The sequence below is a fragment of the Apodemus sylvaticus genome, chromosome 12, assembly GCF_947179515.1.
Source record: "Apodemus sylvaticus chromosome 12, mApoSyl1.1, whole genome shotgun sequence".
NCBI classification, from domain to species: Eukaryota; Metazoa; Chordata; class Mammalia; order Rodentia; family Muridae; genus Apodemus; species Apodemus sylvaticus.
The window spans coordinates 79181496-79207205 of NC_067483.1; the positions used below are offsets into that span (position 1 = coordinate 79181496).

General features: G+C 44.7%; 1 protein-coding gene across 4 annotated transcripts; it reads right to left on the minus strand.

Moving 5' to 3' along the window:
* Nucleotides 1–7774: 7774 nt before the first annotated feature.
* Nucleotides 7775–24187, minus strand: Slamf7 (SLAM family member 7). 4 transcript variants are annotated; one of them, XM_052200096.1, is made up of 7 exons: nucleotides 24068–24187; nucleotides 14209–14517; nucleotides 12320–12586; nucleotides 11991–12113; nucleotides 10568–10671; nucleotides 9521–9583; nucleotides 7775–7924 (listed from the first exon to the last, which is right to left on the minus strand). In XM_052200096.1, the coding sequence occupies exons 1-7, from the start codon at nucleotides 24120–24122 to the stop codon at nucleotides 7853–7855; spliced, it is 993 nt and encodes a 330-aa protein (XP_052056056.1). In that variant the 5' UTR covers nucleotides 24123–24187; the 3' UTR covers nucleotides 7775–7852. The 4 variants fall into 4 exon arrangements, with proteins under 4 accessions (XP_052056056.1, XP_052056058.1, XP_052056057.1 ...); XM_052200098.1 differs by having other exon boundaries at nucleotides 14209–14331; nucleotides 24068–24170; XM_052200097.1 differs by lacking the exon at nucleotides 24068–24187 and adding an exon at nucleotides 22475–23059.
* Nucleotides 24188–25710: the final 1523 nt, after the last annotated feature.

Sequence of the window (25710 nt, forward strand, 5' to 3'; positions counted from 1 at the left end):
CTGCTGTGTGGTCACATGGTGAAAAGGGACAAACCGGTACCCTCAACCCCTTTGATAAGAGCAGAAATTTCACTCATGAGAACACTTAAGGCCTAGTTACTTCTCACAGACCTCTCCTGACATCATCATGTTGGAAGCCAGGATTCTAACATGTGAGCTTTAAGGGACACAAACTGTAGCAAATAATTCTCAAGGCTAAGGCTCTCCAGAAGGTTGTATCTGCTCTGAACCCATATCAAATGTAGACTGCTGTTCCTCCATAGCTTAGATTCAGGGTGGAAATGGGAGTGACTGTACTCACCCCTCAGCTCACAGTCAGTTCTTTTCCTCCTCTTCATCTTCCTCTCTTTCCATGAGTTAGGGTCTTATGTTTCTCAAGCTAGTCTGAACTCTTGGACTCAGTGGCTGTCTTGCTGTATAGCTGAGTTTACAGATACACCTTATTACACCAGCTAAAATATTTAGGTTTTGCTGAGTCAAAGAACTTTGCTGTAGTTTGGATGTAGCTTATGTTCTGGAAGCTTGATTTATAGTATAAGTGAATTACCCAGTGGTAGAGCTTGTAATGGGGGGGGGGAGAACCTCATGGGAAATGATCTGGTCATTGCTGGTACTACCCTTGGAAGGCATTCATCTTTGTCTTTTGTGGGTGAGTTAGAGCTCCCAAGACTAACCTGGTTATTAGAAGAGTGAGCTGTTAGAAGGCAAGGTTGGCTTTCTCATGTTACTCCAGTTTCCTCGCTAGCCCCGCCTTGGGCACAGTCTTACTCCAGGTGTGCACACAAGCTGTAGAAGGGCACGGGGTCCTCGTGCGACGGAAAAGCACTAGAGCAGCCGGAATGTTATACACACAGGCTTTTCTCCCCGATGGAAGGGATTTACGCCTGATCCCCACACAGAAAGCTTGAGTGAATATTGATATAGCCTGACACTCTGCTGTTTTGGAGGGCCAGGCTTCACCCTAATCCTTCTGCCTCCTCAGCCTTGTTTCTCAATCAATAGAACCTGTTCTTGTGGAAGAAGTTGTAGGTATTTAAAGGAGTGTCAGTGGAGTCATGTCTTAAGCTTTGTTGTGATAGTTATCATGCAAAAACTTTTTAAAAAACCTTTTATGGTTCCTTGTGAATCTCCCATCATGCACCCCAATCTCACTCACTTCCTTCTGCCCTTACACCTCCCCCAAAAGAAACAACCAACCAACCAACCAGCCAACCAAACAACCAATAAATAAATAAAACCTAATCTTGCCACGGAAGCTGTGGTGTTTCATGTTGTGTTGCACAGTATACCCTTTTGCCCAAACAACTTTATTTGCAAATGTTCATTACAACAAGTCACTGGTCTAGCTTAAGGGCTTTTGTTTCTGCTACACTATCAATACTGGATCCTTCCTGGGATGCTGCAGCTCTGCCCCTTCACCTGTCTCAGCAGTTCACAGATGGGGTAGATGTTGTGGTGGGCCAGATCAGTCTTGACTGAATTAGGGATCATCCTCTGACTATTCCCTTGCCCTAGGAAAGCCCCCTGTCGCAGGTGCCTCCCATTCTTAGCAGTCATGACTGCTGTATGTTATTTCAAGGGTAGTGTCCACCTTGGCCTCTCTCACTATAGTATAAGCACCCGGATGGTACAGACCTCTGTTCTGTGCTCTATTTTGAGCAGTGCCTGGCATTAGTTGTACTCAGTAGTGCTGTTGGACAGATAAAAATACGTGTGAGTGCATGAGCAAGTGCCTTTCTGAAATAAAATGTTGCTCCCCCTTCTTTCTCTTAATTAGGTTTTTACGTTTGAGAACTCGTTTCTCACATTTCACAAGTCCTCCACCACGCGGGTTGGAGGGCCGTATGCGGTGGGCCTGTGAGGTGGTGTGACTTTTCACACTGAGAAGGTGGTGGTTTCCTTTGCCTACAGGTCGGGCTCAAGAGGAAGGAACCTTCTTTTGCAGCTAATATTGTGAAGCATTGAGTTCATAGATTCCAAGCCCTGTTTAATTAAAGGGTGGGGTGGCGGTGGTAGAGATGAGGGGGTGATGATAATCCTAATTGTTTACCATGTGAATTAGTTCCCAGAGAAGAGGAGAGGGGAACTGTTGGAGTCACAGCCCAGACTCTCTTTGTCTGCCCATAACCCACCGCAGATCAAGCCACAGGCTCTGACAGAAATTCATCTTTTCCTGTGATCACTGTGGGAGGGTCTTCCTCTATTCTCCCACAGGGGGGCCATTTTCCACCTTCCAAAACCACCGTTTTAGCAGGTGGGTTTCAGATTTCCCCTTCACCTCTTCGTAACAGACTCCAGCTCTTTTGTTCTCACCCAATATCTGTTTAAAATGTCTTCCATTCTGCTATAAAATGTGCATTTTCTTAAACTGAAAAGCATTTGGAAAATGAACACACACACACACACACACCAAGCCTGTAACAAGACAAACTTCCACTCTCCCCAGCAACCAGTCTTAACAGTTTTGATGTATTTTCTTCCATTGTTTTTATACACATAGATTTATTTTAAATGTACTTCCTATTAACTGAAGGGCTGAGAGGAGAACTGGCTTCTCTCTCTCCCTCTTCCTCTGCTCTCCTTCCTATTTATTTATCTACTTATTTAGGCACAGCAAGCGTCTCATCTTATTTATTTTGAGGCTCATCTTGAGCTTCTTAACACAGGATTCTGAGTTTCTGACTAGCTTGCCAACACCTCTGGAGTGCAGCCATTACCCCACACACGACGACACTCAGTTCATACTGTGCTTGGACTGGAATTCAGGGTTTCATGCAAGGCATGTCTTTCAGAGTAGCAGTACTTACAAAGTAAATTCACTTCTACATGTTACCTTGTCCACTTGCAATGCCATAATATTTTCTAGCTTTATAAAAACTCTGGGACCTGTCCTTTGTTTTTTTGTTTTGTTTTGTTTTGTTTTGTTTTGTTTTTTTTGAGCTAAGCCCTCATAAAGTCTAGATGGACCTCAAATGCAGTGTCCTTCTGCTTCAGTCTTCTGGATGCTAAGATTATAAACATGTTCCACCATAAATTAAAATTTTAAAAATTTCACAAAAAGTAGGGGGCTGGAGAGATGGTTCAGAGGTTAAGAGCACCGACTACTCTTCTAAAGGTCCTGAGTTCAAATCCCAGCAGCCACATGGTGGCTCATAACTACCTGTAACAAGATCTGATGCCCTCTTCCGGAGTGTCTGAAGACTGCTACATTGTACTTACATGTAATAAACAAATCGTTAAAAAGAATTCACAAAAAGTAAATGCATAACAACAATAAATACTACTACTACTACTACTATTGACAGGGCCTTCCTATATAGCCTATGCTGGCCTCAAATTTGTGGCTTGCCTTTTAAATGCTGGGATTACAGGCATAGATCCCTCACACCTGACTATAGAACCTGTATTTTAAAAAATTACACTATTTTATGTGTACAGACATTTTATCAGCATGTATATGTGTGTACCGTGTATGTGCCTGGTGTCCGTGGAAACCAGAGGAGGGTACCAGATGCCCTGGGAGGAGTTACAGATGGCCGTGAGCCACCTCATCCCTTTTAACTGCTGAGCAGCCTCTCTGGCGCTCCGCCCGGGGTTCTTAAAGCTGGTGCTCATGTCACCCTCATTTTTCACCTCACTCTTAGGCAGTTTCCAGAATATGTCTACTGCAAATAGCAACATAGCATACAGTTTCTGTATGTGAACTCTGCAATGCCTTATTTATTTATTTATTTATTTATTTATTTATTTATTTATTTAGAGACAGGGTTTCTCTGTGTAGCCCTGGCTGATCTGGAACTCACTCTGTAGACCAGGCTGGCCTTGGACTCAGAAATCCACCTGCCTCTGCCTCCCAAGTGCTGGGATTAAAGGCGTGCTCCACCACTGCCTGGCCTCTGCAATGCCTTTAAAACAATCAATACAGGGGACATGGAAATAAAACTACAGAATTACTATTACTATTTTTTATTTTAATTTTTTATTTTCTATATTCTTTGTTTACATTCCAAATGATTTTTCCCTTTCCCGGTTCCCTGCCATCCCCCCCCCCCAATTACTATTACCTGGACAAATTTGAAGCAGGGCTTCTTCTGGCCACTTTGTAAATAGTTCTCTCCAGGAGAGAACTTTTCTGTCCTTTCCTGTGCCCTACCTCTCGCCTTTGAGAGAATTTCAGGAAACCCTTCCTCAATACATACTGATTTTATTTAAATAATATTTGATTGCTTCATAAAATTAAAGTAGCAAACACAGTAATTAACGTACACATTTACACCTGTGCCTTGGATAGATGCCTGTGCAGCCCTAGGCAGAGCCTAGCTCAGCCTTTTTGGTTGTGACAGAGTTGCCACATGTTGGCGGAATACTTGCTATTTTTAGCTTTCGTTTCCCCCTCCAGTCAGCTCAAGGCATCATCTTTGCTTCTTCTTTTAAACATGGATTTGTCTGCTTGATTTCATATCCATCAACCCTGGAACCCCAGCACCCTTTCAGTGTTCTCATGAAGACATGTTCTGGGAGTGCGTCAAATGTGCCCCCCTCACACCTCCCTACTCTACACGTTCCCATGTCTCTTCCATGACAAAAAAGAAAATAAGCTTTGTGGGGGAGGGTATATGTCTGATTTACCAAGAAGACTGACCTAGCAGAGGTTCTCAATAAAGACTCGTTGGAAAAAAAATAAACAACTGTAAAGGTTTTCAAGCCATCAAACCCCAGACTCTATCTCTGATGCTAGTTCTTAGACTAGATCCAAAATTTGTATGTAGGCAATTTCTCTATGAATAAAGATGGACTCCTCTATAGGAGTAAGCTCAGGGCTTACAGGTTTCCTTTGGAGCATGTAGGTATAAGTGAAATCAAGATGAGGGGTCCTCGTCCTTTATCATATACTTTAAGTAACCTCAAATGTAAACCAGCCAAACATAGGTGTTTAGTTGGATTTTCTGTCCTTGTGCATTCTGGCCACTGGTATCTACATACCCTTCTGGGACCCCATAGTCAGTATTTCTGTGGCACCCTATAAAGTGGTTCATGAGATATCAAGCAAGAGTGAGTGTATTGGAATAATTCATGCAAGTATAACACAGCACCTGGCTCATAATAATAATTTGTTATTATTATCCATTATAATAAATAATATTATTTATTCAATATTATTATTAATACATTTATTTGGCACAATTAAACCTGCTTGTGCTCTATACACCTGTCTGCCCTGGCAAGCAGCCTTCTGGTAGTCCTGATCTCAAGTTCTGTAATAGGATAGGACTTAAGATCCTGTCCGAGCGGCTTAATTAATATGTACTTGTGTATCAAGGCATCTCCCAGTCCTTTTTCTCTGGACTCCCTGACAGATTCAGTTACATTGGCAGAAAGGAATACAGAGATTCTGGGTTTGAGGAGAGTTCTCAGCAGTTGGACCATGAACCTCAGATTCCAAAGATGCTAAGAGTAGCTTATTCTGGAAGGAAATGGTATTAGCTACCACTGTGCCAATATCCCGACAAAAGCAACTACTTGGGAGGGGGCTGGTTTCAATTTTCGATGCCTTGAGCTGACTGGGAGGGGGGGAGAGAAAGCTAAAAATAGAGGTTATAATAGAGGGTCATGGTCTGTGTTGGAAGGAGTTTGCAATGCCTGCTTCTTCATAACATGGTGGACAGGACTCTGCATGAGGTGGAAGCAGAAGGCTTACCCAGAGCCAGGAGAGAACATCACCTTCAAGGCCTGCCTGCTGATGACTCACCATCTCCAGGGAGGCTCTGTCTTCTACAGGGTCTACAGTACCCTCAAATAACATCAGCTGTTCAAAGTGGACAAGTGTTCCACCACACAAGCCTGAACGTGGAGCATCTTTTAGGCTCAATTTGTAACATTCCGCCTTGGCTCACCAGTCTTGGCCCAATAGGTTCACGGTCATCGCGCAATGCAGAATGCCTTCATTTGTCTAGAAGTCCAATGCGCTATCCACTGCGCCACAAAAAATGCACTCCGTCTAACTTCAAGAGTCCCTAGCCATAACAGTTCAATGTCCAATGTCTTTTATGAGATGTAAGGCACCGTCCTCACTGTGAGCTCTTTCTTATAAAATAGAAAGCTCACATACTTTCAATGCGCAACGGCAGAGGAAACATTCACATTCCAAAAGGGAGGGATGGGGCATGACAAAGAAAGAGCCAAAGGCAGGTCAAAACCCAGCAGAGAGGTATAAACCTTGAAGCTCCGTATCTGGCATCCTGGGTACATGGTATCATCATGTATGTTCCAATGGATTTGAGAAGGCCTGTTTCCATGACTGTGCAACCTAAACCACACATAGCCTCTTTCTTGGTGTTTTCAGCACCTGAAGTTTTTCTTGGTAGACGCTTCCATGTTCTGGGCAGCTCTAGCATCCTGGAGTCTAAACTGCAAGTTAGGTTTCCCCTTCATAGTTTCATGCAAGCTTCCTGAGCAGGTCCACTTAGAAAGCCCAACGTCGATACCCAGTGCCTGGTTCTCCTCCCCTCAGTGGCTCCCCAGATTTTACATTCTGCATGTGTGGATGTTGCTGAGTTCTGCTGCCACCCCAGGAGAGAGCCGCATCTGCTTGGAACAGGGCTCCAGCAGCTTGTGAGAACTGTGAGAGTCCAGAGAAACACTGCCCCAGCCTGATGTGACAATGTGGGGCACTCTGTGTCCCGGCATTCTTCCTTTAAAATGAAAGCTTTTTAAATAAGGTTTTCAGTTTATGCCTTGAAGGTTTTGATAGACAGGGTCTTGCTCTCAGTGCCTCTTTTCTGCTGTCCTAAGGCACAGTCCCGGGTTACTACTCTACAAAGGAGCTCATCCCTTTAACTATTACAGTTGAAGCAGAAAAATACATTTGAAAACCTTTTATGCTACCTATCAAACTGCATGCTTTCTACACCTTCCTGTTCCTTTTCTTTGTTTTGAGTTCTGTTGAGGTTTGGTCTATCGTTCTGTATTGTAATCCTTATTGCTGGTCCCCAAGGTCTGGTTGCCCTCAGGGACTAGGGAATCCTCACTTATACAAAGTGATGCCATGTTTCCTTGCTCCTTAATTTAAAACTATTGCTTGAATAAAGATGCCAGCAGCCTATAGCCCTGTAGAAGAGAGGTAGGTGAGGGGTTTTTTTGGTTCTTAGGCTTGGAATCTGAGGTAGGAGGATCGTGAGGAGGGAGGAGAGAGAAGGTGGAGAGAGGAGAAGATGCCACTGGGTAAGGGAATCATGAAAATATGGCCACAATGGCTGGGCCAATTGGAGTAAGAGCTGCCCAGATGGAACAAGCAAATTCTATCGGGGTTATTGACAGGGAAGTAGGCAAATAGCTTAGAGGGTAGATATCTGCCCAGCTCTACTGCTCTAAAGGCTTATTATAAATATAGAAGGTTGTGGGTCTTTTATCTGGAAACCGAATGATTGAGACTAAATATTTACATACGACAGAGTTACTATAGATGTAAATAAAACAGTGAGTATGGCTGTACCACAGCCTAGAGGCTGCTCTGTTTTGAAGACATCTTCATCAAACAAACTAGTCCGGTGCCTACAATCACAGCCTCATTCATAATTACTGGAGACAGGATGGGCATAGCCAGATTCCTTGTCAGAATGTCTGAATGGGCCGTATTCTGATGCCCAAGAGTCATTGTTCCCTGAAACCCCTTGAGCCTGATGTTTGCCATCTGTATGCAAATACACGGGTCTGTCGTGGAGACATTTACATTCAGTCTTTGACAGAAGTTTCCGTTTATGCTCAGAATGGTGAGTTGTTTTTTTTTTTGTTGTTTTTTTTTTTTTTCCTTTTGTGATTGCTTTTTCTGGAGCCAGAGGACGGAGTGCTGCCTCTAGATAACATTTTCAAAGCTTAAGGGCCTCAGCGTGTGTGGCTTTGCAGGCAGGGAGCTGGGACTCTTCACCTGCAGGCAGACATGAAGAAGACCACTGAACATGGGCAGAGTTTTGGATTTCTCACAGAAGAGATAACACCCCCCACACATATGGCGTCAACTGGCTAGGAAGAAGTGCCCCTGTATCCACAACTGTTAATTGCTCTGCAGAGAGTTGCCAGGCTGTAGGCTATGTAAATGTTTGCTGCTTCCTCACCTGTCCCCCCAAAAGAAAGGCAAGCTGCTGTGGGGGAGGGGTAATCTCTCCCATTACCCTAAGAGCTTTTTTGCATGAGATACAAGGATTTGAGGAATGAAGAACTGGAGGCTGGAGCTGGGGCAGAGGGAGAGGAAGAGAGGGGCAGACTGATGGAAGCAGACAGGGAACAACAGGTCAGGGAGGTAGAGCAAAGTGGGAAAGAGAGAGTCACAAGGAGAGGCGTGGGCCGCAGGGAAGTTGGGTTGAATCCTACGGGCTAGCTGAGGAGCTGCCCCAGCACACAGGTGGACAGCCTTATTCTATACAGATGTATTATTAAACCCCAAGCGGAGCCCCCAAAGCCCACCCTGCCTCCTGCGATAACCGTTCATCCCAGACACTCTTTCTAAAGGTACCCACCCCAGAGCTCCTCCATGCAAGGTCCTACTGTTTACTTTTAGCTTAGAGAGGTCATTCTCTAAGTGCAATGTACTTGTGTTTCTCTGTCGTGAACAAACCATGCTTGTTAATCCACAAGTGTTTCGGTCACTAAGGGGCTCATGTCCAGCATCCTCCTCCTTTTGATTGTTTTGGAGAGGAAAGGAAAACAGAAGAAGAAAAAAGAAGAAAGAAGAAAGGAGAAGAAGAAGAAGAAGAAGAAGAAGAAGAAGAAGAAGAAGAAGAAGAAGAAGAAGAAGAAGAAGAAGAAGAAGGAAGAAGAAGAAAAGAAAAGAAGGAAGAAGAAGAAGAAAAGAAAAGAAAAGAAGGAAGAAGAAGAAAAGAAGAAGAAGGAGGAGGAGAAGGAAGAAGAAGAAGAAAAGAAGAAGAAGAAAACAGAAGAAGAAAGAAGAAAGAAGGAAGAAGAAGAAGAAGGCGGCATTCATTGTTCCTGCAGAGCACAAGCTGTAGAGGGATAAGCCGTACATCCCACCACATCTGCGGCTTAAGAGGGAGGGTGCAAAGCAGATGTCGTATAGCCAGAGCACGCAAATCTCGCTCCTCAGGTTACCAGCTGCTCAGGAGCCACAGGAGTCGCCACAAGGGGAGTCGTCCATGACCCCTTTCCTCCTGCACCCTTTCCTCTTCTCCTCATCCATGGCTTTAGACAGAACCCTTCTGATTTTCTCTATCATTCCAATCTAGAACTCTTTCCTTAACTCTGCTCTCATCTGTTTCCTATATCTTGGGGTAGCCTCAAAACAAAGCCAGGAAAAACTATCCAGAAGACACTCTCAAAGCTAAATGGCCTCCACATGTCTGGCACCACAGTCAGGGAGTGAGAACTCTCCCGCTGAAGCAGACATGAGGAGCCTGCAGGGAGCCCCCCTCCCTTCTCTGAGAATCCCTTAGTTTATGAAATGAGTCTGAGCGTGGCCCAGGAAAAGGCGTTGGCAGGTAAGATGAGAGTCAGCTGGGAAGCCTCCTACCTCCTTGGGGATCTGCACAGTGGAGTAAAGTGTGTTTGCTGCATCTTCTTCCGGTCTCCTTTTCTGTTAATAAACACAAAACAGTCACCGTGCATGAGACCAGGGAGAGAGCCCAGAGAATACAAAGTATAGGAAAGAGAAGGTAGAGAGAAGAAAATGAAGGTTCTGGAATAGGTGTGGGCAGTAGAAATCCTCTTGTTTCATTTCTGCTATAATGATGTATATTAATCACTTTTAAAGAGCACCATTGCCTTTTATTCATATATGTATTCAGTTTTCTCTACTGCATTATTTTCTATATTATGTTTCAATGAATTTCAAAATATGTTGTCATATGTCTCACAAACTGTGAGTCTCCTAAGGCGGCTAAAGGCTGATATGAAATTATAGGGCTACTGTTGAAAAACTGACTCTATCCAATAGTTGAAGGGCTCCTGGAGAAAGAGTAAGGATGCCCAGTGAACTGAAAATGGAGCATCACTAGGGACAAAAACGTGATCAGAGATAAATATCCTGAGTTAGCTTAAGTCTGTTCCTGACGGTGCAGAGCCGCCTTGCAGTCTCTCTAGGATGTAACCTGAGCAAGAGAAGAGGGAGTGTGTGACTGGAGTGACAACTGTGGCTTTAGAATTTGATTAGGCTACACACCAGGCCCACCTGCCACCTGCCACCCGCCACCCGCCACCCGCCACCCGCCACCCGCCACCCGCCACCCGCCACCCGCCACCCGCCACCCGCCACCCGCCACCTGCCACCCGCCACCCACCACCCACCTTCTGTGAGGAATCAACTGACTCATGTAACTGTTTGCTGAAGTGTTACAGGTTTGGGTCAGAGTCAGGTGCTCTCAAGGCCACCAACTTCTGCACAGACAAGAATTATGGTGTGGCAGGGAGACAGGTTACCTGAAGGTTTAGGACTATGCGTCTTAATCTCCTTCCTCTTTCCATGCTATCCAAGCTTATAGGAAGAAGTCTCAAGCAAAGCAGGGAAACGCCTTAGAGAGGTGGAACTGGTCACAGAAAAAAAAAATGGAAAAGGACTCACTTCTATGTAAGGGATTGTGTCATAGGCTGTGTTCTCCTCCAAGTGAGGGCAGGAGTTGGGCATTTCCGGGTGGCCCTCCACTCTCTTCTCATCTTCCTCCAAGCCTGAAACCAGGTTGAGAGAATCAAAGCGCGCCTCTCTTACCACTCACCATCTCCCCTGGCCCTGGGAAGTCCCACTCAGGTGCCCAGCCATCCTACTCATTGTGAAATGGCAATGCTTTCGAGAACAGGGAGCTCTCAGTGGTAAAATGCAGAAAGTCCTTGACAAATCAGGCTGAGTCAGTCACTGCGCCACGTCACTTCCTGATCTCGAGATCCAGGTAGCCAAAGCGGGAAGCAGAAGAGACCAGACATGTCTCCAGAATGTCTCTGACAGAAAGACGATCTGTCTCAGAGTCTTCATTCATTCTTGACTGTGGCTGCACTTTTCTTCTATAGCACGCCCACCCTTGGCTCCACCATGGACAGTACCAGTGCGGAGGGAAGAAATGCATGAGGGCTTTGGGACCCAGTGTGGGGCACACTGTAGAGAGTCAGAAAAAGGCATATCCAAGAGGAATATGTGTGGCCTGAGGTGAAGAGAAAGAGGGGTCTTGGTGCTGACTGAGTAGAGAAGAGGCTGGTTGGGGCAATGACAAGGATGAGGCTAGGAAGAGCTGGGAGACCATTGTCTGCCAGGCGGGAGCAGAATGAGAATCAGCAATGTAGGTAGCAATCTGTGTCATCAGAAAGGCCACATCTATATGTCCTCCTGAGGAAAGGGCAGAAGTGGGCACTAGAGTAGGACCCTGTCCTCAGGAAAGAAGGCAAGAAGTATCCTCTCTAGTCTGGAGCTAAGGCATAACTTATGACTTATGACTGTGTTCTTCTCTTTGTGTATGTATGTGTACATGTATGTTTGTGTATGTATGTGTACATGTATGTGTGTGTTTATATTCATGTGTGAATAGGTACAGGTGTGTGTGCACACATGAGTGCATGTGCATTGTGGGAAGACCAGAGGTCAACCTTGGGTGGTGTTCTTCAGGCGCAGTCTACCTTGTTTTATGAGACAGGGTCTCTCAATAGCTTGAATGAAGTACTTAGGTTAGGAGAGCTGGCCAGTATGCTCTAGGGATGCACTTGACTCTACCTCCCCAATGCTGATATTACAAGTGCATGCTGCCACATCTGATTTTTTTTTTTTTAAATATGAGTTCTGGGACTTGAACTCCAGTCCTTACACTTGTATAGCAAGTACTTTATTGAATGAGCCATCTTTCCAGTCACTGACTCTGCACTTATTAAGAGAAGAGACCATTCCCTCTTATCTTTAGATCTCTAATACTAAATTAACACTAAATCTTATACACAGATATAATATATTGCTTGAAGGATAAAAGGGAGAAAATATATAAAGACAAAAACAATTCATGCTTTACCTTTTCCTTTCTGTGCCCACCTAGCATGAATAATAATCACCAGGGCACTGAGTGGGATGAACACTGCTGCGATGAACAGAATATAGAGGATGCCCCTGGGTGAGTTTAGGTCCTTGGCAGAATCTTTAAAGAGAAAATGAGTAGAGGCATGAGGAGGGTTGCTGTGTGGGGTGGAGTTAACCAGGGAAACCGATCTAACTTCCACTCTCCTCCCACCCTGATGGTTTCCCAGAGCCCTTTAGTTGACACAGCCTCTTTCCATAGGAACTGGGAGCTAAAGAAGATATCCTTGCTTCAACCAGAGGCTCCTGGCAAAAGGAGACTGTCACCTTCACAGAGCTTCTGGACAAAGATGGGTGTTGAGGAACTGTTGCTGACTGGATTCCTGGCCATGCAGATTAAGGTCTTGTCTTTCTCTCCGGATCTCCAGGAGATGGGGAGGTTGGCACCGTCATGAAACTCATTGCCTCCCACAGCTTTCCAGCTATACATCACATTCTCTCCTTTCTGGTCGATGGAACATGTCAGATTGATAATGCAGGTGCCATTCTCGTTGCTTTGCCAATCCATGGTGACCGTGGGCCTTGACAGATACTCTATGAAAGAGAAGGAACAACAAAGGATAGAAATTAGTCCTAAACTCGGTGTTCTTAGAGTTAACCTTCAGTATCTAGGACCTGAATCTCCCTGGGGAATCCAAGAAGAGTAAGGAAGCAACAAATCAGAGTAGAATGCCTTCTTCTTTTGTTTGTTTTTGTTTTGTTTTGTTTGTTTTCAAGACAGTTTGTGTGTGTGTGTGTCTGTGTGTGTCTATGTGTCTGTGTGTCTGTGTCTGTGTGTCTGTGTGTCTGTGTGTGTCTATGTGTGTGTGTGTGTGTGTCTGTGTCTGTCTGTGTCTGTGTGTCTGTGTGTGTGTAGTCCTTGCTGTCCTGGAAGTGTTAATCTGTAGACCAGGCTGGCCTTGAACTCACAGAGTTCAATATGCAATAAAAATGAACTGACATCCACTAAGCCTAGCTTCAGGGCAAGCACTGTGCTTACTTGCGTTTTAGATGTTGTCTGTCTTTACCCAGAAGCTTCTTGTCACTTGTCCCTGAATTTTCTTGAACACACTTTCCTTTCTTCTCATCAGGAGAGAGTAATGTTAGAGTAACATGTCTCCCTACCATCTTTCTCCCAGTCCTTTATGCTTGGAGGATCAGCAAATGGTTTATTGGTGAGATGAGAGTGTGACATTCATTATCTACCCTAGAGCTTGGGCCATTTAATATTTTTGCTCAAATACCTTTTTCCTCTTCGTCCTTCCCCCGTCCCCACTGCTAGACTGTCTGTAGATTATCTGCAGCTTTCTGTTCGCTTCTACAGTGTCTCTATGGAACACGAACCTGCATTAAGGTGCATTGCCTACCTCCAGCAAGCAAGTCTTGGGTTCCATCTCCTAGTTTCTCCGATACTGTAGACCAGTGCACAAGACACCTAACTCTTCTGGTAGATAGCTGAGTGACTGTTTTCTATGTGTAAGTTCTCTGAGTGGTCTTTCCTTCCTTCTTTCCTCCCCTTCACCTTTCTCTTTCTGTTGCCCAGGTTAGCTTCAAAATCTTGAGTCCAAGCAGTTCTCCCATCCCAACCTCCAGAGTAGCTACAACTACAGGCATGAGCTGAAGCACCTGGATCTTACCTGATCTCTGTGTCTATTTCTCAATTTCTCAGAGTCTATAGGGGAAGGAATGTAATAAATTTTTATCTAATAATCTTCTTAAGATAGGCATTGTTATCCTCTTCCATATATGGAAACTAAGACTTAAAGAAAACAACTTGGCTAAAGGCATGCACTTAGTAAGTAGCCAACCCTTGACTTCTATCTCTGTGATAGCCACTTTATTGCAGTTGTTTTTGGGACAGGGTTTCTCAGTATAGCTCTGGCTGTTCTGGGATTTAAAGATCTGCCTGCCTCTGCCTCCTAAGTGCTGGGATTAAGGAGGCATGACACCACTGCCTGGCTGACAGTCACTTCTTATGTTACCTATTGTCTACATTGCACAGTCTCATGGAATCTCAAAGAATGAAGAGAACTTATGGGCCAGTTATATGTCATCCATTTGGTAGTCCTCTGCCCCATGATCCTTTGTGCACCCAACTTGACTTGAATCTCCCTGGTGTCAGGATGCTCACTACATCCACGTGCCAGCTATCTACCTTTAGAACTGAGCCTGCTTACCATAGACTTGCAGCACAAACTCCTGGATGAAAGGAGACTCAGTTGATGAACTGTGAATCTCTGCGCGGTAGGTTCCAGAGTCATTCTTCTTCAACTGGCTGAGTTTCATGGAGTAGTGTCCATCTGGAAAGATTATCCCTTCTTTACGTCTTTGTGATGTTACGTCATTATCTTTTACCATGGCAAGAAAGAACGTATTGAAGGCCCATACAACATAGTCAACGTTTATTTCAGTGATATTCAGAGTGAATGTCACAGATCCATCGAGGGCACCGGCCACCTCCTTCAGAGTTCTGGAAGCTGCTGTGACTGCAGACACAGAAACCATAATGTCAGCTCTTGCCACAAATTACTATGTCCTTTGGGACCTTGGAAAATCCTGAGAAATATCTAAGTTCAATACAAGCAGAACACCACCCACACAAAAACATTGAGATTAGAACCTGTAAGGTCACTGGCTGCTACACATTACATTCTCAGACACCCCGTCCCCAAGCTCTTTGGTAATTTTGAAAGCCCAGCTCCATCCTCAACAGGTTCCTGTGTGGGGACAACTAAGGACTTTCTATCTGGGTCGCTTAGGGCTGTAAAATTGTTCCAGAGACAGTTCTGCCTAAACTTGATGAGCTAGGCTGGCCAGCCTGGGGCTGGTGGTGAATCAGAGTAATGGGAGGAAAACAGAATGTTTGTAGTAACAGCAACAGCTGATGTATTTTGGGGCGAATTTTCTTTCTAGTTTATGATGTATTAGTGGACTCAGGGTCATCCCCGTAAGAATTTTCATTGACCTGCATTCTAACATGTTCGTGTAGGAAGAAGGTAAAGGGTGAGTCTGACTATTGGGGAGCACTGCTGTGGTGCTTACTCTGAATGCTAGGGGAGCACATCTGTGGTGCTCACCCTGCATGCTAGAAGAGTGTGGCTTCACGTTCTCTCTCTCTCCTGTGGGGTGTGGGGATTCCGTTGGCCAGACGAAACATGGACGACTAGACTGCATTTACCCTGTGCCACCACTGGGTGCTGGGCTTTGCAGGAAGTGCTGAGGCACCACTCGGGGTGAGAGAATAGCCTAGGATGTGGACCTCAGCATGGATGAGAAATGAGGCAGGCAGGCAGAGGCTGAAGCTGGGATTACCAAGCTCCCAGCCAGGCGTTCAATCGTCCAATCGTCCAATCGCAGCTGGAAACTGCATGGAGTTAGGAACAAGGAGGGCCTGCAGGCGGAGGACAAGCCCGGCTTGGGGGAGGGGTAATGTCTGTGGGAGGCTCGGGCATAGCTCCTCCGTGATTGTTCTTAGCTTAGCAGTGATTGTCCGGGAGCGTGGAGGGGCCTTAGACAGTGGGGCTCTGTAGACGAAGGCTTCCTCCATACTCTCCATAGTGGTTCTTGACGAGAAGAGGATCTATGCTTATCTATACATTTATTGACTGTTCTTCATGGAAAATGGGTATATACCACTTCTTCAGGGTGGACCAGAGATTAAATACCTTTTGCAGTAAGGAATGTCCAGGAAGGGAAGCTGATTGGCTAAACCCTCAGGACCCATCTAGTTACCTCATTAGCATGGAGAACTCTGTTCTGATCTACAAGACCACTGGTCACAATCCTATATGTAGGGAGTGTGATCATGTGTTCCAGGCCAGGAATCTTGGTAGGGAGCAAGGAGCCGCCCACTGTCCTCAGATGGGTGCTGGGGACTCTGAACTTACTCGACCTTACCAAGTTTCCTGGCACAGTCCACTGCCCCATAGGGGAGCACTGCTTGTGGTGCTCACTCTACATGCCTGGGAGCACTGCTTGTGGTGCTCACTCTACATGCCTGGGAGCACTGCTTGTGGTGCTCACTCTACATGCCTGGGAGCACTGCTTGTGGTGCTCACTCTACATGCCTGGGAGCACTGCTTGTGGTGCTCACTCTACATGCCTGGGAGCACTGCTTGTGGTGCTCACTCCATGTGTTAGAGATTACCGTGGGGCTTTTGATCTTTCATTTCACAATAAATTCTTGTTTTTGTTTCACCACAGTTAGCTCACCCCCATAGAACATGACTCTGAAGCAATTTTCACTGGTAGTATGACTCCGCATGAAAGAAGGAACTCTAGCTGGGAATTCCAGAAGAAGCTTTCTAGGTGTGGTGACTGGGTGGTGGTCTGTAAAAGTTCAAGGGACAAAATCTGGGGCTATCAAAAGTCCCTTCAATTGTGGCCAACAATTTAAAACAAGCACTATGACTCTCTCTAGCTGTTAAAGTTGTTAGAAGAAGAATTTTTATACCTGTAATTTATAGATCAAGACCTACTTACTCTCGTAATTACAGGTCTGGAGGGGGAATCTGCAAACATTTTGCTAAGATAATATTCAAAAGTATTTGCTTCTCTTCCTGGAACAAGTTTCTATTTTCAAGCATTTTCCCTTATAATTTTGAGTCAGTGCACATATACTTTGGATTCCTCCAATATTTTCAGATGATTTAGTTAAATAATCTGAGTTTTCAAGATGCTCCCTACTTCCGTAATAGGAAGGCCAGGAGGTTTTAAACTGCCTTTACTTCAGCTAGCTCAAAATATGTTAAAATAGTACCAGTAAAAGTTACAGATAAAAATCTAATTTATTCTGTTTTTTTTAAACCAATTGATGACCTCATTTTTTCTTCATTTCAACAACAGAGATAGAAAGGATAAATATTTTGAAGTCAGGTAATGATTGAGTATTACTCATGCCCCATGTGGGTCCAATTTCTGGACCTTCAAGTAATTTAATTTTCACACTAGTATTGGGGGGAATATATTAGTTGTATATATTAGTCCTTTTCCAAAGTAATAACAAAATATGTGAGGCTGAATAGTTTATAAGGAAAAGAGGTTTGCTTAATTTACAGTTTGGGAGGTTGAAACTCTGAGGATGTACAACACCATGCCTGAAGCCTCTAATGAAGACTCTCTTGGTTGTCTCATAAGATGGCAGAGGATCAGAAAGAGAACCAGTCCTGCGCAGAAGAGGCCAAGGACAGAATGGCTTCATTATAACAAATCTGCTCTCTGGACCCTTAGCTTACTGCAAGGAGGCAGTGGTAATTCTCTCTCAGTATGGTATCCTTGTCACCTAACACCCTCTGTGAGGCCTCATCTGTTGAAGGTTTTATCACCTCTGCTTTACCACAATGGGGACCTAGATGCTGGTATCAAACTCATGGGCAGGACTAACCACATCCAAGACAGAGCAACGTGGTTAAGCTGTGACAATATGGCTTCAGTGTGTTTGCTAACACACTATGCATGCATGTAAGCCAGGAGGAAGGCCTCGATTCACTCTCTCACTGTGGGTCTCTATTTTCTCAGGGTAAATGTCACCAGATGTGACTAGTAATGGAGTAAGTGTGAAGAATCGGCCGAGAATCACCAAACCTTGTTAGACTGAGAGTGGAGAATACCCTGGGCAGAGTTCTTCATGACATAACCACCATACTTCTCTCTTCTTTCTCCTCCTCTTTTTTCTTTCCTTTTTAAAAGCAAGATCTTACGTAGTACAAACTGGCTTCAAACTTGCCATACAATTAAGTGATCAATGATGGCCTTAAACTCTTTTTTTTTAATTAAAAAATTTGTTTTTTAGATTTTTTTAAAATTTGATTTTACATGTGCGAGTGTCTTGCCTGAGTGTATGTATATGTATGTATATCATGCATGTGCCTGGTGCCTGACAAAGTCAGAAGGGGGCGTTAGATCCCCTGGAACTGGAGTTACAAATGTTTGTGAGCCACCATGTGGGTCCTGGGAATGAAACCCAAGTCCCCTCCCTGCAAGAACACTCTCCACCGCTGAGCCATCTCTCCAGTGCCATGGCCTTAAACTCTTGATCTTCCTGCCTCTACCTCCCAAGATAATGTTTCTATCTTATGTGTATTCAGAATGGAAAACGAAGTTAACTGAAGGAAAAAGCTCCCTGCCATTTCCTAAACCATGAGCAAAGGGCAGTGTTGGGGTTTTGTCTAAGCTCCACCTCACACCTACCCGGCAATAGCCAGGTATGCCCCGCCCCATGGATCTGGCCCACTATAAGAGGGGCTACTTGCCCCCCTCTCTCTCTTTGTTCTCTCTGCTCTCCCACATACTCTCACCTCTCTGCCCCTTGGGCTCCCCCACCCACGTGGTTATGGCCAGCCTCCACTCCACTTCTCTACACACTTTCTCTCTCTCTCTCTCTCTCTCTCTCTCTCTCTCTCTCTCTGCCTTTCTCTACCACTAACTCCCATCCCCTACTCTGAATAAACTCTATTCTATACCATGCCTGTGTGTGTGTGGTCCCTCAGGGGGCAGAGGTGCCCAGGCAAGGGCCTTCCTGGGCATCCCCTTCCCCATGCCGCCGCGCCACACTCCCTTAACCCCCAATCCTCTCCTTTTTAAGCCCTCACAGGCAGGGCTGGTAAATTATAACCACTTTGGTTTTGTTATCCCAGTTGACTGGGAAAAGGGATCTAGAAACCACAGACATTTAAAAATAATTTTCTAAGCTGAACTGAAACTGGGTTTTTTGTGTTGGCTTTACCACATCTTGGTATGACTACATTTTACTATCATGTTTGCTATGTGAGGCATTCTTTTTGATTATTTTCTCTATTTACATTTCAAATGTTGTCCTCCTTCCAAGTCCTCCCTCTGCAAAGCCCTTCCCATCCCCTGTCCCCTTTGCCTCTGAGAGGGTGCTTCCTCACCCACCCACCCATTCCTGACCCTCCCTTCTAGCATCCCCCTTAGATAGGGCAGCAAGGCTCCACAGGACCAAGCGCCTCCCTTCCCATTGATGCCATGGATCCACACACATAGACTCTTTGGTTGGTGGTTTAGTCCCTGGGAGCTCTGGGGGGTCCAGTTAGTTGATATTGTTGCTTTTCCTATGAGGTTGCAATCCCCTTCAGCTCCTTCTGTCCTTCCCTAACTCTTACATTGGGGTCCCTGGGCTCAGTCCAATGGTTGGCTGTGAGTATCTGCATCTGTTTTAGTCAGGTTCTGTATGACAGGCCTTTTTTTTTTTTTTTCTAAAAAGAGAACTGAGGGCTTGGGCAAGACGGTCATGATTCTTGCATTCACAAAGTTGTGAGAAACAGACAATTAAGCAACTGCATTGTTACAAGAAAGGAAGCAACTAGCGCTGTGAGGAGGTCATGGGAGGCCTAAACCTGACCTGTGGAGTCAGAAGGCTCTAGAGACTAGACTCACAAGCATGCCCAACATTTTGACACAGCATCATGACACTCATCTGAAATCTGAAAGGGCCACTTCTCTGTGGCCCTTGAGATCTGCAAAGTAGAGCGACTCTACACATCATTATGTGTAGTAATACACATCAGCATTATGTGATGTAAACAGATCACATAATGCTGGAATGTTTCCATTTGTGCTGGACCACATGCTTTCTTGGGCAATATGTGATCCACAGGCTACCGGCTGGGCATGTTTGGTAGACCAGTGGAGTATGGCCACCAATACCTTCCTGAAGGTCTGGGTCCCGGAGACTCACCAACCTCCCTCAGAAGCCATGTTCCCACGTGGCAGGAGGGAAGGGTGTAGCTTGTTTTCTCCATGTCTACCTCATCTGTCTCTTATTACAGAGTAGCCAAGTGGTTTCAGTCTGACAGCGCTCAGCTTAAGGGAATTCCTTAGAGTTGTCACGTGACCGAGAAAGATCATATCTGAGAGAAGTCTAGGGCTTCAGCTCTAAGGCCAAGATAATGATATAAGGCTCTAGGAAAATACAAAACCCACTGGACAAGTGACCAGGCTTCTTCCCTTTCCTGATCTTGGTGTGTGTGTGTGTGTACATGAATGCATAATATGTGTGTTGTGGAAGCCAGGAACCATATGGCATCAAATCTCTCCTTTCATGTTTACTTGGGTTGTGGGGCTGGAATTCAGGTTGCCAGACTTGGATGGCAAGTGCCTTTACCTGCCAAGCCCCTTGGCTCATTTTTTCTTAATTTATTTTTATTTTATGTTCATTAGTGTTTTGCCTGCATGCATGTCTGTGTGAAGGTGTCAAAACCTCTGGAACTGGAGTTACAAACAGATGTGAGTTGGCATGTGGGTGATGGGAATTGAATCTGGGTCCTCTGGAAGAGCAACCAGTGCTCTTAACCCCTGAGCCATCTCTCCAGCCTTTGGTTTACTTTTTATTTATTTTTATTTCATGCTAGTTTTATGCTTCCACTTCTTTGTCTGTCTAAAATAAATCTCACTTCAAACCTTGTTTAATGCCATACCTCTGGAATACCTTGACATAAATCTTCCTTCATTTTCATTTTAACTTTTCAAGAAAGAAATGTCCCTGCTCTGTGGTGACTGTCCGTGTGTGTGTGTGTGTGTGTGTGTGTGTGTGTGTGTGTGTGTGTGTATTAACCAATGACCAGTCTACAAGTATTAGGTCTCAAATTACCCTGTGATAGCATGGCTCTGTCCACAGAAGGATATGACAGGCTCTCTTCCTACTAGGATGCTACAGTAAGAAGAAGGGCTCTCTGTCTTCAGTGGGAATGAAGGCACCCAGGATCCACTCTGGCTCCTCCACAGTCATAATTCCAGAAACGAACACCTGATGTCTGTAAACAAGTCTGATGGACTTACCCCTGTTGATCTTCAGAACAAGCTCAGGAGATAAGAGTTAACACATTCCCTTTTAGAAACAAGGATACTAGAGGACTGAGTGACTTTTCTGAGGCCACCAAAATGGTGAAAGTGTAGCTCAGTGGTAGAATTCCTGGTGGATGCCCATGAGACCCCAGGTTTGACCCTCAGTTTGAGAGATGGGGGTGCTGAGCTCCTCCGTCTCAGAGGCCTACAGGTTATTTTTTTTTTTTTTTTTTTTTTTTTTTTTTACTTTTCATTTACCATTTTGAGTTTCAGTTCTCTAAAAACCTTACAGAGGAAAAACACCTTCATGTCCTAGGAATATTGGGGAAGTTGAAGAGCGAATGTGGACCTGAAAATGTTTTGGCAAATATAGAGCAGCCTGACAGCAAGCCAGGGGCAGAGGGTGCTTTGAGAAGGTATTCCACTTTCACATCTGCAACATGTAAGAGAAGTGATTCCCAAAACAGGAATGGGTAACTTCTTAGTGAGTCAGAGCCTCGAGCACCACAGCAGTCCACCTGTAGAGGCCATGGCGCTGGGCCAGGAGACCATCTGTCTGCCTCTGCCTCTGTCTCATCAAAGAACACCATCATCACCTCTGAGATATAATCCAGAGCGGAATGAGACTGCATCTCCTCCCTCTTGTCAGCTCCCTTTCATCTTGTCACTTCTCCTTCTTGTTACATTCTCCCAGAAAGAGTAAAAGTAGCGGTAGCTACAAACTCAGAGTGGAACCCCAGGAGGAAGACAGAGGGGAGGGGACTCAGGATCCAGAGCTCAACTGCTTGCCAGCCCAGTCCTCGAGAATTCTTCAAATGCACCACCACACCGAAGCTTCCCTCCTCAAGGAAATCAAACACAGAACATCTCAGAATGGGGAGGAGTCTTCAGGTGGTAGTAATTAGTCCAATTCCCTTCTATGGCCCTGACAGGGAGACTGGCATCCAGAGACTTAGGGTGATTGGGAGTCCAGGAACCAAGATGCTAAAGGCTAGATTTCCCCTCAACATCTGTATGCCTCTTGCTACAATTGGAATTTCAAAATCTCAGTCTTTCTGGGGAACTCAGTGGAAGGTGTAAAGCTGGCTTTGGGGCTTTCTCACAGAGAGGCTTCAAGCACATGGAGAAAGACTTATGCGTTTGTTTTGTTTGTAAGTGAGAATTATTGCTCCCATAGGAAAAACAAGTGGTTTAGAATGTGTTGTCCTTTAGCTAACTTTTCCTTTCCTAACATCCCCTGAATATTGCACTGTGATGGGGTACACACACAGCAGAGCTTCCCGATTCATCACATCCCTTGCCTGACGCAGCCAGCCTGCTGCATTCTCACTGAAGGCAGTTACCACTGTGCCTCTTGCTGGTCCCCCACTCCCTTCTCTGCACTGCTTCTGGCTTTTTGCAGTGGTTCCTCATCACGCCCCCCACTCATTCTTGTTTTCCTTGAAACCATTGTATTTCTCAGTCATTATAAAACACTCGGAGGAACAGACTGCTGGCCCCCTTATCCTGATAAGAACATCAAGGCTGTAAGAGCTCCCCACCTTGTAGCTCCTATCAAACTGTCCAGAGTGGTATCCCATAGGTGCAGCCTTGTTCACAAAATAGTGCTTCCTATTTGTTGAGGGGTTTTTCAGTACCTACCTTGGCTGAGTTCATGTAGCTGGAGAAGGAAGAAATCCCATCCGGTTCTTGCTGTGGAAGACCCAGTTCAAATGTACTTGAACTGAACACCTTTCTGATGTCAGGTGTCACAGTGGTTCAAACGTTTGGTGGGCTGGAGGCAGCACCAACTTTGGAAACTTGGTTTCTCCTTTACCTCGTAATCGCTGTGTACTCTTGTCTATGAAGGGTGAACTCTCTTAGCCTAAATTTCCTTATCTTTAAATCCATGTCTTACAGATTTGTAAGGAGATGGTACAAAAAGTACTGGGGTATCAAGGGCTTAAGAGACAGTTATTATTGAATTAATTTGCCTTTGATATATTTAACACATCAAGTAATTATCTGATATGCACAGGAAAGCAGAGTTCAAAGTTGCTTGATCACAGCAATTTGGGATGAAGTTAAACTAAGTAACTCTCTTCCAGGGTCTGTACTACTGTGACCGCTCTGCCCGTTGGAGGTTCTAGGGCAGTCTCTGACTCTTTTCAACCATGGCAGACATAACACTGGACTGCCCACAGCTTACTGGAGCAGGGGAGCAGGGGACTCAGGTTATAGACCCATTGTGCTACATATTCAGGCTTTGCAAAGCCCTGGCATGCCCTCCCCTATCTCCCTCCTAAGTTCTAATTCTGATCATCATTTCCGTTCAGGAAGAAATTTTAGAAACAAGACTGTTTTTTGACAAGCTACACGGGCCAGGTGCTTCCTAATAATACAAGCTTCAGTGAACTCAGGGAGGAGCAACAGTCTGTAGATTTGAACCAGAATGGTCTGTGACAGTGACGAAAGGTCTGAAAATGCTCTGTGGTTTGGGAACAGGTTATTTCAGGTAGGTTTAGTGTATACAGATATGACAGGTCCTTGAGGTGGGGTGAGGGAGAGAGAGAGACAGAGACACACAGAGAGACACAGAGATAGAGACACACAGACAGAGACAGACACAGACACAGAGATAGAGAGAGACATAGAGGCAGAGAGACACACAGAGAGAGTCAGAGAAACAGCACATCTTCATAGCCATCACTCTCTGTGTGAGAGAACACTTAGTAAAGTCTTTCATGACTATCATGGCTATAACAGGGTCATAATGTCCCTCAGTCCTTCATAGGAGTAAACAGAGTACCTATAATAAATTAGTTTTCTAAATAGAGGCAAATTGAGTTGCTTGGGTTAAGAGAATAAATTCAAGCAGTTCCTTCCATTAATCTCATTCTTATGCATAATCATTAAATTTATTTAGAGACATTTAATTTAAATATGTCTATGAACAATACACAGGTGTATAACTTTACTCCTAAGTTTGTTCTCAAAAGGGGGGAAAGCTAAAAGACAGAGAGACTCTGAGGTCCAGGGAAGCATCCACATTCTCCTCCACTCAGCTCACAACAGATCAGGATCAGAACACAGGTCTCCTGAAACCCAGCCCACATCCTCTCCATCTCTCCTTCCCCGAGGGGTCAGAGGAGACTTAGTTCCAAGAGCAGTCACTTTCTTGTCTTCTCCATCCAGGTGTCAGTGATTAATTAAAAGGTAAGTCAGGAGAACGGGCTAAGGTGTGGCTGGACTCACCTGTTAGCTGACAGAGAACAGAGGTAAAGATGATGTATGTTGAGAAACCAGCCATAGCGTTTTCAGGCCGTCCGTCCGTCTGTCTGTAAAAATGAACAGAACTCAGTCTGACAATCTTACTTCTCTGGTCCTCAGCTGGGATTTAAATTAAGTAGGAGGAGTCACATTACAATGAGTCATCTCACGTTTTTATGTCACGGTAATAAGATTTCCAAAAGGAAGGAAAGAATGATTGATAAGACTCTTACTTTCTATTACAGACGAGGAATCACACACTTTGCAAGATTTTTTTTTTTTTAAATAGAAGCGGTTTGCCTTCTTTACTTTTTCACCCGTTACTTCTAAAAGACTCAGAAACAGGAAATAGGTTAAATGGGGGCAGGGAGGGCAGAAGAGAGAAAATAATATTTGATATGCTTTTCTAAATGCCAGGTGTTGTACTAAGAGTGTATATATACATTGTTTTATTTATTCTTCACATGACCTCTATGAATGAAATTCTACTATACATCCTATTTTCCAGTTGAGAACTTATACCTTAGCACCTATGACAACGACAACTTAAGAATCCTTTTGGAGATGGAGAGATGACTTAGTGGTTAACAACCCTTGTTAATCTTCCAGAGGACCTGAGTTCAGATCCCAGCACTGACATAGGGGGATTCAGGGGCTCTGACAGCTCCCTCTGCTCTCGGGGGCACTTGAGAACACATCAAAAGAAGTCAATCAATACAAATTAGGAAGACAAATCAGGAGTGGTGGTCCATGACACTAAATTCACTACTTGGGAGGCAGAGGCAGAAGGATCTTTGTGAGTCTGAGGCCAGCCTGATCTACATGGTGAGTTTCAGGCCAACCAGGGCTACATAGTGAGACATCGTCTCAAAAACAATTTAGAAAGATAACTCATATATATGTGTTCACATCCCTCGTGGGATGTAAACATTACAAATACCTTCTCCCACTCTATGAATTATCCTTTTATTCCCCTAATAGTTTCTTTTGAATAAAAGACCTTGCTTCAGATTTATTTTTATTGTTATGTATGTATGTATGTATGTATGTATGTATGCATGTTTCCATATGTGAGTGTGTCATGGTCCCTTCTGCTTTCCTTTTTAATATCTCAATTGCAAGTGTGATATGAAAGTAGAAGCTGTGAAGGCTGGGTTGGGATGGTCTAATGGGGGCGAGTGGTGGCGGTGGTGGAAGGGAATGGCGGGTGGGGGAAAGCCAAAAGTAAAGATCGGAAGCTTATAATTTCATAAGTTTATTTAAAATCTAATAATTAGAATTTAAACAGCATTACCGCGTATGGATGCCCTGAATTAAATGGAAATACCAACACCAGGTAGACAACATTTTATCAGTTGTTTTTCAGGGAGATTCAGGGAGGCTCAGAGGCTCCCAAAACAGGACAGGCTCTCACCACTGCTCTTGTTTGCAGATGGTAAGACCTTGTTGCTAAAGAGATCAAGCACACACTTTGGATACAGAACAGAGAGAAATCAGGCTGGAACTGAGCTGGAAGCCTCCTCCCTGCTGAGTAGCTTTCACAGTTCTGGAAGTCGCTATGCGACTACTGGGGGAGAAGAACCGCTAATAGTCTTATTTTTTGAACGCTGCAAGCTATAATACTGACC

Bases quoted from the DNA above. Each gene is read 5' to 3' on its own strand.
- Slamf7 (XM_052200096.1), bottom strand. From the start codon at position 24,122: ATGGCTGGTTTCTCAACATACATCATCTTTACCTCTGTTCTCTGTCAG. The intron at 14,518-24,067 runs GTGAGTCCAGCC...CTGTGTCTGCAG, and splicing joins TGTTCTCTGTCAGCTAACAG to TCACAGCAGCTTCCAGAACT. The intron at 12,114-12,319 runs GTGACAGTCTCC...TTCTCTTTAAAG, and splicing joins TGTCCAGAAGCTCTGTGAAG to ATTCTGCCAAGGACCTAAAC.